Source organism: Erpetoichthys calabaricus, chromosome 11, assembly GCF_900747795.2.
Source record: "Erpetoichthys calabaricus chromosome 11, fErpCal1.3, whole genome shotgun sequence".
NCBI classification, from domain to species: Eukaryota; Metazoa; Chordata; class Cladistia; order Polypteriformes; family Polypteridae; genus Erpetoichthys; species Erpetoichthys calabaricus.
Genome location: NC_041404.2, coordinates 62,794,695 through 62,807,864, shown reverse-complemented (window position 1 = coordinate 62,807,864; position 13,170 = coordinate 62,794,695). Strand labels below are relative to the sequence as shown.

Here is a 13,170-nt window from a genome sequence, read left to right as displayed (position 1 = left end):
ATGTGAGGCGCGAAGAGAAGCACCAGCTGAGAACATCTGACCCCCTCAAGCCGACCACAGGGGTCCTCACCGTACCTGACTGTGGCGCTCTGTGGCTCGGAGAACAGCAGGCTGCCTTCTCCAAAATACTGGCCGGCCGTCAGCGTCACCATCACCTGCCTCTCATCTTGTGAAAGGACCTCCACCTCCCCTTTGTCGATGAAATACATCTGGAGGAAAGAGAAGAAGAAGAAGAAGAAGATGGAGGAGGAGGAGGAGTTCAAAGAGACGTCAGCTCCATGACACCCCGGTGCCCCCCGGTGCCCGCACCCCCAGTTGGGATGTCAGCATGAGGACCAACTCAACACTGCAAACCTGCGCTAAACCTTCTGTGCCTTTCACCCTTCAGCTCGTCCCTCTCTGCTCACGAGAGCTTCACGTTCGGTTTGTGGGCGACTCGCTGTTGGCACTCGTTTTCCATTCGTATCTTAACCTCTGCCCGTTGTCAGTTCTTGGCCACTCATCATTGATGCGTCTCAACTCCCACCGAGTAAATCGAGCTTGAGCACCATGGTGGGCTGATGCTCAGTGTACGTCTGGGGAAGGGGCTTGGCAGAGCAGTAGACGTGGCACCAAACTCCAGTCTCGCCACTCAGGGTGGGCACTGCACTCATAAAGGCCAAACTCCTCCTTGGTTAGTAAAAACGGGTACTGAATGGAGGTCTTTCATTAAAACCAAAGTGGCGTAATGCGAAATTTCCATAAGTGTGATTATTATTATTAATTATTCTGAATATGTTTGTGGCGAAGTGTCATCAGAATTTCCAAGGAAACTACAAAATGCCTTCTCAGGTGGCGCTTTGTGACTGGCGTTGTAGTGACGTGGCATCATTCCTTCTCTCACTCATTACTGCCTCTCATCTCGTCTTATCCTGGTGGGCAATCCTTATGAGAGTCGGTCAGAGACCCCTGACCAATAGGGGCGCAGGTCTGTGGCTGGACTTGATGCCATCTGACTAAGCTTTGGCGAACAAGAAGAAGAATGGAGAGAAACGGCAGGGCTGGCACTCAAGGGTGCCACTTGAAGGGGCCATCACTTACTGTGTTTGTCATTACCGTAGATGACCAGGCAGAGATCAGAAAAGCCAAAGTCAATCTCGGGGGTCAAGGCTTTTAACTGCCCCCCATTTTAACTGCGCGTTCTGTGCCCACCTCGGCCGACCCCAGTGTGCCCACCTCCTCAGCGTAGTCGTTGCTCTTGAAGATGGTGTCGTAGGCCCTGAAGAGACAGGGCCGGATCTGCTTGGACAGCAAGCGGATGAATCCTCGGTCCGTCTCCAGGCTGGTCAGGCTTTCTTTACTGAGCGTCTCCTGTAAGATGGGACCCTAAACGGCACAGAGCGGCACAATGTGAAGGATGGCACTTTGCGGCCCTGCGCTCCTCGTCCTTCGCGCGCACAACTCACACTCAGCTTTCCAGACAGCGAGCGCTGGGTCGGGGTTAACTTCTCGGAGATCTTGTACTTCTTCATTTGGGTCTTCTTTGCGACATTCAGCCCAAAAGCCTGAAAAAAAAGAAAAAAGAAAGAAACGTCTCACGGCGCAAATCAACGATTAACGGAAAAGCCAGCCGCCCATCACAGCGCTGGCACACAGGCAGGCAGCAAAGCGCGTTTGTCAGGCTGGATTTTCTCTTCTTTCTCCCCCCATGGAGTTTGATTTGGTGAAGCTCTTGAACTCAAACCCACACAGGGTCGGGTGCAGAGATTTTATAAATGGTGCCCGCCGTCGGTGCCAGGACCTGCAGATGGGACTGCTATGGAGGGCCGTGGACACAGAGTGGAGAATACAAAACAATACAATTTATTTTTTGTATAGCCCAAAATCACACCTGCCTTTTGACAGCCCCCCAGCATTGACTCTGTCGAGGGGGCCGTCAACTCGAGCGGGCAGGGGGCTCAGTTTACTGTTTCGAGTCTTTAGAAAAAGAAAACCAAGAAATCCCACGAGCGACAGTCGACTTCTACTCGCGACGTGCATTTGGCCCCCTGGATTAATAATCTCCTTTGACAAGACCTCTGGTGGTCCGAGCGCAGGGTCAGCCATCACACAGCACCCTCGGAGTGATCTGCAGGGCCTCCTGGCAGGTAACGGGACAGCGCCCTCCGCCTCACGCGTCATTTAAAACGAATAAACTTCATGTGGTGACACAATTCAGAGACGTTGGAGACCAAACTCTCCTGCGCTCGTTTCTTTGACATTTTGGACGTTTCGTTTTCCGATTCTCTGCTTTGTTACCTCGAGTTTGTGAAGAGCCTCAGACCGCCACGTTACTACGGAGGGGAGACCACCGGTGACGCTTCACATTCCATCTCAAACCCTTTCATGTGTTTTGGGGTCTTCAGATACCCAAAGACAAACTGTAGGCGAGTTGAAGATGATGATGATGATGATGATGATGTGCTCCTTAGCTCTGTTATGCAAATGAACCAAAGTTACTCTCAGTCTTCAGTCTTGTGCCGAACTGAGCGGTGCACACGGTGGGCTCCCGCAGGCTTGGGGGGACAATTCTAATGGAGGTCCCGACTGTTCTTGACAGAGACGACTGGCAGCTCAACCCGACTCAGGACGCCCCTGAGATGGAAGGATGCAGGGAGGCAGCAACTTGTGGACACTGCCTCCCCCAAAACACCAGATGGCAGCGTCTGTTGGGTTTAAAGGGGCACCAGTGACCCCCAGCATCCACATTCTTTATTGAATTTGGTTTCAGTTTCTACAATTCAATGTTTCATTTCCTAGTCCATTATTTTTAAAACCGTCCCACGTGGGCCATCGCTGGCTCCACAATGGCAAAATGAATAGCACAAGAAGAAGAGATGATGACGGTCAACACGCAGCATCAGTTTCCTTAACTTCTCATAATGAGTACCACAGCAATGGGCATCCACGCCTAAATGGTGCCACGCATATCGAAAATAACAACAACGTAAAACTACTGGAAAAAAGATCCTGAGATCGGGCTGGATGGTCTCTGGTCGGAATGTTCCACATTTTTTTAGGGAACTGCATGTTGGCACCTCTCAGGGTGCAGAGAACTCCGATGACCTGTTGTGCCTTACTGAACTGGCAGATGTGACAGCTAGGGGGCGCAATCACTCCCTTGAACCCTCGGACCAGACACCAGATGCCAGATAAAAGTCCAATAATAATATTTATTAGGACAATACAGTGCACCGAGTACCCTCCACTCCACAACACTCCTAACTAAATAATACTCGATACAACAACCAATCCTCCACTCCCAGACGCGTTGCCACCCTTCCTCCTGACTCAGCTCGCCTGTCTGGGATTTCCCAGAGTCCTTTATAGTCCTTGACCCGGAAGTGCTTCTGATCCCTCAGTCCATGTGACTTCAGTACGTCATTCCCTCTGTCACTGTGACTAAGACGTACTTCCGGGTTCTTGGGAACGTCCTCGTCCTTATGCCTCCCTGCAGAGTCCTCTGGCGGCCCCCATGGTATCCAGCAGGGCTGTGAAGGAACCAATGTCCATAATTCCCTGCTGGCATTCGGGGCACCTCCACACTGCAGGGAGAGCGCCATCTGGTGGCCTGGGGGTATTGGCCGGCCATATGTCACACAGCACTGAAGGATAAGCAGCCTGGGCTTGGACTCGGGCTTCAGCGTAATCACATTGAACTCCCAGCCCAAGTCACGTGAAGGGGTGACGCCAAGGAGGCTAACAGACAGACAGACAGACAGACAGGAAGGCAAAGCACTCTGGGAACACCACTGAAGGATCTGCCCCTCAGCCTCACCATATATGGCCTTGAGGGTGGGCCTTCAGACGTGACATCAGGGTGGCCCCGCCCACTGACTGTCTACGCGCCGTTTCACAGTCGTCTACGTCACGGATGTCCTGCCAGGCGGCTCGCAGTGAGGTCCAAACACGAGGACAGAAACGGAAGGAAGTCGAACACCAAAATGAAGTCAAGCAGTCAGCGCTACGAATACACGAGAAACAAACCGACGACTCCAGGAGGACCAACCCATCCATCCAGCCAGGGAGGACGGGACACCGTGGAGCTGCCATGTTTAGAGCACAAGTCCCACACACGGCGTCACGTGACACCTGACCTCGACCTGACAAGATGGAGTCTCCATGATGGAGACAATCAGCCAGCAGCCGATCACACGCAAGGAATGACGTTCACTTATGACACCCAGACGTCGCCCCGGCTGAGTTACCTTCGTGATGAGGTCCGCATAGACGATTGTTGAAATGTCTCCAAGGAGAGAGGATGGCAGGTAGTCGAAGAGAGTCTCCGGGTCGATGCCGCTGGTCTTGATCCATTTGAAGTCGTAGTATTTGAGAATGTTATTTCGTATGGACCCTGAAATATTGTGGCTCTGCGAAGTGGAACATCGAGAAGTCGGTAAGACGCACGATACCGCGGAGAGCGTTCAAGTCGCTAGCTTTACAAGCCTGAGCGTTGAGCCCATGCTGACGTGCCAAAGGGGCTCAGACTGGGCCTGCTCAGCTGGACTCTGTTCAAACGTGGCGACTGAATGGCACAATACCTTCAAGAAGTGAAGAATGGAGGAGACTCTCTCAGAGTAAGAGGTCCTGGCGGCATTGGCATTGGCAAGGATTGACGTCCCGACTCCAACCATCCAGCCAAAATGCACGGCACCGACCACCATTAGACAGGTAAGGAGAAGATCCTGGAAATAAAGGGTCCGTTTAGTGGGCACAAGAGGGTCAAACGCCCCAATACGTCACATCTGGTGCCCATCATTTATGGATTTCTTTCTTGATTTGCTCGAATGGCCGACACAGCAAGTCCTTTTCAGCTGTAGGACCACCAGTGCCCATTTGTTACGTGCAGGGCCTTGGAAAGGGGACTTTGGGAGTCCCAGATATGGGAACTGTCACCATTAGATGTGCAGGAGGCCCTGGCGCTTACTGGCACACCTTAGTGAGCCTTGATGAGACCCTGGAGTGGCAACCTTATAAATGCAGGAGGACCGAAACCCCCTGGGCTGTTGGTTCATCTGTAACAGTTTTACAATGAAGATGACACTGCTACAGGAGGGTATGGACTGGGTGGCATCCTGGCTGGGATGGACACAATTCTAACCAGCCGTTACAAGGGATGGTACTAATGGACAGATGGGCATCTTGCCAGGGATCATTGGTTCTTTACCCAGCCAGGACATGCACAGGATGGGATTGTAATACCAAAAGGGGGGGAGAGGACGGCCTCCTGACATGATGGGGTGTCTCCAATGTACAGAGCTGCAGGGCATCATGGGAGGTGTAGTTCCACTGGATGGCCCTGCTGGGTTGCATGGGAGCCACTGGGGGGAGCTGTTGGAGGGTGAGCTCTAAGTTTAGGGAGGTTTCACCTGATCTGGGAGTCCTTCTTATGTGAGAGGCTGTGGCACCAGATGTACTCCGGGGTCCGGAACAAAGAAGACCGCTGCGCCTTACCCGAGAGAGGACAGGACGAGATATGACTGGACTTGTTATTTGATCAAGAAGCCGTTCAAAGTAATTCCATCAAATCAGTACATTTAGTTCAATGTGGGACTGACTGGAGGTCCGGGGCGCCCCCTACAGGCCACGACACATAAAGGATTTAAAGCTGAACCAGCCGCCCCAGTGGCTCTCCTGCTGCCAGTCACCCAGCTGCCCGGTGGCTTGTGAAGGTACAAGAGAGCGACCCACTGAGGCAGGAGGTGGCACAGATTTGAATGTAACTCACGCCACATACCATCTGATCTTCTTCCTTTGGCAAAACTCACCATTCTTAAAGAAGCGGAATGCAAATCGCCATAGCCAACCGTGAAAACCGTAGCTGCTGCAAAGTACACACATGTGCTGTACACTTCATAGAAAGTGGCGTCATCTGTAAGAAAGAAAAGCCGTGTGAGAATACAAGCGAGCTCAACGGGTCTCGTCTTCAAGACATTTCGACACCGAGTGCCCATCTGCAGCGCCAGCCCAGATCTTCACACACAAGTTAGGTGGGTTCAGGCTGTCCTACGTGGGTGCTTTATGCCCGTTTTCTCAGGACCACTCTGCCTCCGTTGTCTTCTTTCTGAGCTCAGGGTGAAGTCGGGTTCAGGGCAGGACACGGTGCTTCAGTTCGGAGGCATCATGTTGCTGTTAACCTCCTTGGCGTCGCCTCTGAACATGATTTGGGCTCGGAATTCAATATAATTACGGTGAAGCCCGAGCCCGACTGGTACAGAGTACACCTCTTGGCACAGTACCCTGCTGCCATCTTGTGGAGGCAATGACAAACACTATGCCGCACAACATCCTGAATATTTGCTACTCCGATTAGTAACTCATTAATATTCATGAGTGGGTGGAGCCATCAACTAAAACACAATGGCATGTAAAGGAGAAGTCAGTTTTAGGAAAACGCCCTGAGACCCCACAGAGACCCCATAAAGGCCCACGGGACAGTCTCGCCACGCCGTACACTTTAAGGTTTACGCGCCAATCAATTGGGCTTCCTAAAAGAGTCTGCACTCACTGAAGGAGATGATGTAGAGAGACGCGATAGTCGTCACCCAGGAATGCGGCTGGCACTGGTGTTTGGTCACTGGGAACGTGTACGTCTCGTTACGATTAATTTTAAAGTCCGTCCTGGGGTTACAGACAACAGCAAAGCAAAGGCAGGCAGACAAATGAATGAACAACACCATGTAGATGAAGAACTTAAACATGGTGACGGAAACCTTCTCGGTGGCGATGCCAGACTGCCAGTAGTGGAAGGCCAGCGGGATGCGGTACAGCTGAAGAATGTGCGTCGTCCTCAGGAGTGCGTAGAAGTGCAGGGCCTTGTCGTTACGCAGCAACTGTCCCTCGTAACGCGGAGAACCGAAGAGCAGAAAGGAGACCTCCCAGGGGAAGCACGAGGTGAAATCCACCAAAAAGCTCGACCTGGCGTAGTTTCTCGCAGTCTCCAGCGTGTCCACGACGAGCTTGTTGTCCTGGTAGAAGGCGACGTGTAGACGGACATAAATGTCAATCCAGGAGATCAGCTGCAGGAAATAGCAGATGACCCAAACGGTGATGCTGGTGTGCGCAAAAGCAAACAGGACAGAATTGCCAACGCAGACAAACACGGCGGTGATGATGCGGAAGATCTCCCATCTGATGTAGAGCGGGTTACTGGGCAGGATGGCATTCCTGGAAATGAGAAAGAGCAAAGGTCAGACACAGTGGCACCCTGGCGTGAGTCACGTCAAATGCTGGACGTGTTCTTCTTTCACCGTAGACTAGATACTGCAACGGCCATTGTCTGTTAGAGGGTCACAGGGAGATGGCGCCAAAGGGGACAATAGCACCAATCCCAGGGAAGACGCACTGACAGAGCACCAATCCACCAAACAAGTGGAAGGAAGCCATCAAGAGAGACCCGCGAGAGACCCCACACCATCATGACTGCCACGGGGGCTACCACTGACTCACTCGTGTCTGACACGTCAATGACGTCAACTGCCACCCATCAAGTGTCATGCATGTCCGTTCAAGAGTTCCCTGCTTGTTTTATTGATTAAATGTGAGAATTGACCAACGTGGGCGAGTGGGTAACAGACAAGACCCCAGAGAGTGGAGGTCTGCACCAGGGGTCTCCTTCAAGCCTCTTTGATCTGCTGAGTGAGGTGTTGACTTCTGGGATTAAAGACCAGTCCCCCCAGTTTGATGACACTGTGAAGAGGAAGTTGGAAGGATGGAGAAGACCGAGGGGTGAAGATAAATAGGAGGAAGAAGATGACGACAGAATATTTGAGGTTAATGGTGATGAAGATTCTGAAGATCTCAGGCAGGAAGAGCTACAGAAAAGAGTGGACGAGTGGAACTATCTGAGGCAACCTGAGGTGGAGAATTAGACCACCAGAGTGCAGTGCTGAGGGATCAAAGAAAGAAGGTGAAAGGTGAAGCTTTTAAGGCCAGCAATGCTGTGGGCAGTAAAGGGGGTGCAGCAGGAGGTGGAGATACAAAAAAAGGACAGAATGAGAAATGAGACACCTGAGAACATGGTGTGGACGTGTGACGAGGACAGAAAAGGAAGATGTGGGGAAAATAGAAGGAATGATGGGATTGGAGGTCCAGGAGAAGAGAAACTGAGGGAGGCCAAAGCAGACGTGGATGGAGAAAGAAAAAGAAGATCTGATGGAAAAGGAGGTGCAGGAGCGAGCTGTATGGGCGGAGCTTACCAGGGACATTGGCGCCACCTAGGAGTGGGAAAAGATGAAGACCAAGAAGAAGAAGAAGAGGAATTGTTTTTTTTTTTTTTAGCCAATGTTATTTTCCGGCTTCTGCTTATTTCCCTTTTCTGCGTTTTCTTCATTTTTCACGTTTCGTTTATTTATTTATATTTGTTGGATTCCCCAAGAGGCCGGGCCACACGGATGTCACAGTTAAAGGACCCTCACACAGTGAGATCCTCCAGGGTGCACCTTCTTCATCGTGAGGTTTGTGTTTCTGATTCCTCGATTGTTGACGTGGACTTTGACATTTTTTCCCATTTTGTTGTTCTTGGACTGAGTGGCGGATGCGTCTTTATATTTTTTGTGAGAGGACTGGAAGAAAGTCGCGGACAAGAAAGCAAAGAAAGGTCGATGTGCCACCAAAACACCAAACCCTTTGTGTCAAAGTGTGATTCAAGTTGGCACATGGAACATAAAACAAGGCCCCCTAATCCGCGACTATCGAGCTCAGCGTTTGGCAGCCTTACTCCTAATTACTTAACATCGTACAATGACAGCAGCTTGAGTCACTCAAAGGAGAAACGTCAAGTTCTAACATTCTACTTGGCAAAGCCCCCGTGGCGTCACCTTATCACACAAAATGAACGGCCGTCATACTCACTTCATCAGGATTATTTTAGGCAGCGTTGTGAGAAGAAACAACTCGACGCTCTCCTTCAGCGACCTGCGGGGCACAAATCACAAGTGACGTCGATAAATCGGCACAAGGAGGATCACAAGTGACACACCGAGACAGAAATGACGTTTGAAGGACTGTGCTGACGCTTGGGTGGTGAGCGTCTCAGTCGTGACAGAAATCGAATCACAAGCTTCACGAAGGCCAAACGTATGGCGGACCCCCTCACAGCTCCACGTCTTTAGAAATTTAGTGCACACTGAAGTGGTGAAGGGCGGCCAATCAGGGCGCGAGCAGAGTGCAGTTGGGGGAGGGCCCTGTGGTAAACGTGAGCCAATCAGAGTCTGCATTTTTAAAGAGCTCCGCCTTCACTCCTCCTCGCCCCACCACCTTGGAGACAAACAACTGCATTGCAGTTAAAAACGTCACAGTGTGGGCGCAGGCCGAGGGTCTCGATGAACTCCAAGGCCCCCGGTGGGACAGCGTGGGGTGACGTCGTTCTGACATTCCGTTTCCTTTCACCCCTCCACCCGTCCATACGTTGTGTTAGATAGATAGATAGATAGATAGATAGATACTTTATTAATCCCAATGGGAAATTCACATTCTTCAGCAGCAGCATACTGATACAATAAATAATATTAAATTAAAGAATGATAATAATACAGGTGAAAAAAAAAAAAAAAAAACAGACAATAACTTTGTATAATGTTAAATGTTAACGTTTACCCCCCCTGGTGGAATTAAAGAGTCGCATAGTTTGGGGGAGGAACGATCTCCTCAATCTGTCAGTGGAGCAGGACAGTGACAGCAGTCTGTCGCTGAAGCTGCTCTTCTGTCTGGAGATGACATTATTTAGTGGATGCAGTGGATTCTCCATAATTGATAGGAGCCTGCTGAGCGCCCTTCGCTCTGCCACAGATGTTAAACTGTCCAGCTCCATGCCAACAATAGAGCCTGCCTTCCTCACCAGTTTGTCCAGGCGTGAGGCATCTTTCCTCTTAATGCTGCCTCCCCAGCACACCACTGCGTAGAAGAGGGCGCTCGCCACAACTGTTTGATAGAACATCTGCAGCATCTTATTGCAGATGTTGAAGGAAGCCAGCCTTCTAAGGAAGTATAACCGGCTTTGTCCTTTCTTGCACAGCGCATCAGTATTGGCAGTCCAGTCTAATTTATCATCCAGCTGCACTCCCAGATATTTATAGGTCTGCACCATCTGCACACAGTCACCTTTGATGATCACTGGGTCTATGAGGGGTCTGGGCCTCCTAAAATCCACCACCAGCTCCTTGGTTTTGCTGGTGTTCAGGTGTAGGTGGTTTGAGTCGGACCATTTAACAAAGTCATTGATTAGGTCCCTATACTCCTCCTCCAGCCCATTCCTGATACAGCCCACGATAGCAGTGTCATCAGCGAACTTTTGCACATGGCAGGACTCCGAGTTGTATTGGAAGTCCGATGTATATAGGCTGAACAGGACCGGAGAAAGTACAGTCCCTTGTGGCGCTCCTGTGTTGCTGACCACAATGTCAGACGTGCAGTTCCCAAGACGCACATACTGAGGTCTGTCTTTAAGATAGTCCACGATCCATGCCACTAGGTATGAATCTAATCCCATCTCTGTCAGCTTGTCCCTAAGGAGCAGAGGTTGGATTGTGTTGAAGGCGCTAGAGAAGTCTAGAAACATAATTCTTACAGCACCACTGCCTCTGTCCAAATGGGAGAGGGATCGGTGTAGCATATAGATGATGGCATCTTCCGCTCCCACCTTCTCCTGATATGCAAACTGCAGAGGGTCAAGGGCGTGTTGAACCTGTGGCCTCAGGTGGTGAAGCAGCAGCCTCTCCATGGTCTTCATCACATGTGATGTCAGAGCAACAGGCCGAAAGTCATTCAGCTCACTAGGACGTGATACCTTTGGGACTGGGGTGATACAAGATGTTTTCCAAAGCCTCGGGACTCTCCCCTGTTCCAGGCTCAGGTTGAAGATGCGCTGTAGAGGACCCCCCAGCTCCGATGCACAGACCTTCAGCAGTCGTGGCGATACTCCATCTGGACCCGCTGCTTTGCTGGCACGAAGTCTCCTCAGCTCTCTGCTCACTTGCGCTGTTGTTATTATGGGTGGGGATGTTTTTCCTATGCTGGTATCAGCAGAAGGATGTGTGGAGGGTGCAGTACTCCGAGGTGAGAGTGAGAGTGGGTTAGGGTGGTCAAACCTGTTAAAAAAGTTGTTCATTTGGTTTGCTCTCTTCACGTCTCTCTCAATGGTGGTACCCCCGCTTCGAGCTGCAGCCAGTGATGATCTTCATCCCATCCCACACTTCCTTCATGCTGTTATTCTGCAACTTCTGCTCCAGCTTTCTCCTGTACTGCTCCTTCGCCGCCCTGAGTTGGACTCGGAGTTCCTTCTGCACGCGCTTGAGCTCATGCTGATCACCGTCTTTAAAAGCCCTTTTCTTCTGATTCAAAAGGCCCTTGATGTCACTTGTAATCCATGGCTTGTTGTTAGCATAGCAGCGTACTGTTCTTACTGGAACTACAATGTCCATACAGAAGTTGATGTAGTCAGTAGTGCAGTCAACAACTTCCTCAATGTTCTCATTATGAGATCCCTGCAGGATATCCCAGTCTGTACTTCCAAAAAGTTCTCTCAGAGTATTCTCAGCCTCCGGGGTCCACTTCCTGAATGATCGTGTGGTTGTAGGTAGGACTCTAACTTTTGGTTTATAGTGAGGCTGAAGCTGAACCAGGTTATGATCTCCTTTCCCAAGCGCAGGCAGCGGGGTGGCACTGTATGCGTCTTTAACGTTTGCATACAGTAAATCAATAGTCTTATTTCCCCGGGTGTTACAGTCCACATACTGGGAAAATGCAGGCAATGTTTTGTCCAGCGTCACATGGTTAAAGTCTCCAGCGATTAGCACAAGCGCCTCAGGGTGCTGCGTTTGTAACTTAGCAACAGCGGAATGGATGATGTCACTCGCTGACTCAACGTCTGCCCGAGGAGGAATGTATACAATAACAACAATGACATGTCCAAACTCTCTGGGCAAATAGTAGGGACGTAAACTTACGGCCAACAGTTCGATGTCCCTGCAGCAAGTGGAGATTTTGACGTTAACATGTCCAGAGTGACACCACCGTGTATTAACATAGAGAGCAAGTCCTCCTCCTTTGTGCTTACCACAGGCACTTGCATCTCTGTCCGCTCTAACTGTGCTAAACCCGGATAGCTCCACGTTGGCATCTGGAATGGTGTTAGTTAGCCACGTTTCGCAGAAACACAACAAACTGCATTCTCTGTAGGTCCTTACATTTTTCACCAGCGCAGCCAGTTCGTCGATCTTATTTGAGATTGAGTTTACATTCCCCAGAATCACAGAAGGCACCGAAGGCTTGAAACGCCACTTTCTCGCAAGCCGCTTCATTTTTAGCTTAGTGCCGGCTCTGCTGCCACGATACCGCCTTCTTACCTCGTCGGGTAAATATGGAACCACACCGGCACTGGCATTTGTTCTCAGCGCCCGAAGTTGAGTACTTGAATAGGCGAGTCTCGGCGTGTTAAAATCCATGCCCACGTTGTAAAAGTAAGTGTGTCCAGGGAACGAATCAACATAAAATAAAGTGATAGGAGTGATCAATAAATAAAAATAGAAAAATAAAAGTAGAAAGTACACATACATATACAGTCATACACGGAGCTGCTGAAAAGGCTGCCACTCACGGCGGCGCCGGATGCAATGTTCTGCTGCTTTATCTTTTCACCTCTACTTTCACATCGCTGATAGTGTTGGCGCTGAATGAGTTTCTGTTTTATCGGGCGTCCCGTCCCATCGGTTTGTATTTCTTTATTAATCTTTTCACGTATGTGTGTGTCACTATTGCTGGCTTACAGACACTCACTAAAGCGTTAAGCCTCAAATCAAAAGTCGGATCTGTGCTCCTACTCGGGGTAAGAGGGACTCAAAGTGCGGGGGTCTCAATGGCCGATGTTAAAAATGCACAGAAACATCGGCGACACATCGGCGATAATCATAAAGCGTGTGAGCTTACGAGGGACGGTGCTGGATCAGCTTAATCCTGCTGGTTTTCCTCAGTCTCTCATCCACGGTTTCTTCCTTCATCCCAGCATAAATCGGAAAATTCCCAAAATCTTCAACATCTAAGAAAAGAAGAAGAAGAAGACGTGCGTTTGAGTAAAGTCCTCGTCTACTGACCCAGCAGCTTTCTGTTTCCACTTTTTTGAACTTGAGTCCTTACTATCACAAACTTCCCTGAGCA

General features: G+C 50.3%; 1 protein-coding gene across 1 annotated transcript in view; it reads right to left on the bottom strand.

The window, feature by feature from the left end:
- The window catches only part of LOC127529714 (uncharacterized), a 114,301-nt gene that overhangs the window by 26,844 nt on the left and 74,287 nt on the right, over window positions 1–13,170 (bottom strand). The window contains exons 26-34 of the mRNA XM_051934298.1: window positions 12,943–13,051; window positions 8,872–8,934; window positions 6,527–7,185; window positions 5,787–5,890; window positions 4,560–4,703; window positions 4,227–4,388; window positions 1,446–1,544; window positions 1,216–1,365; window positions 76–209 (exon numbers count right to left, since the gene is read on the bottom strand). Coding sequence (XP_051790258.1) covers window positions 76–209; window positions 1,216–1,365; window positions 1,446–1,544; window positions 4,227–4,388; window positions 4,560–4,703; window positions 5,787–5,890; window positions 6,527–7,185; window positions 8,872–8,934; window positions 12,943–13,051 — 1,624 coding nt within the window. The remainder of the gene's footprint in view (window positions 1–75; window positions 210–1,215; window positions 1,366–1,445; window positions 1,545–4,226; window positions 4,389–4,559; window positions 4,704–5,786; window positions 5,891–6,526; window positions 7,186–8,871; window positions 8,935–12,942; window positions 13,052–13,170) is intronic.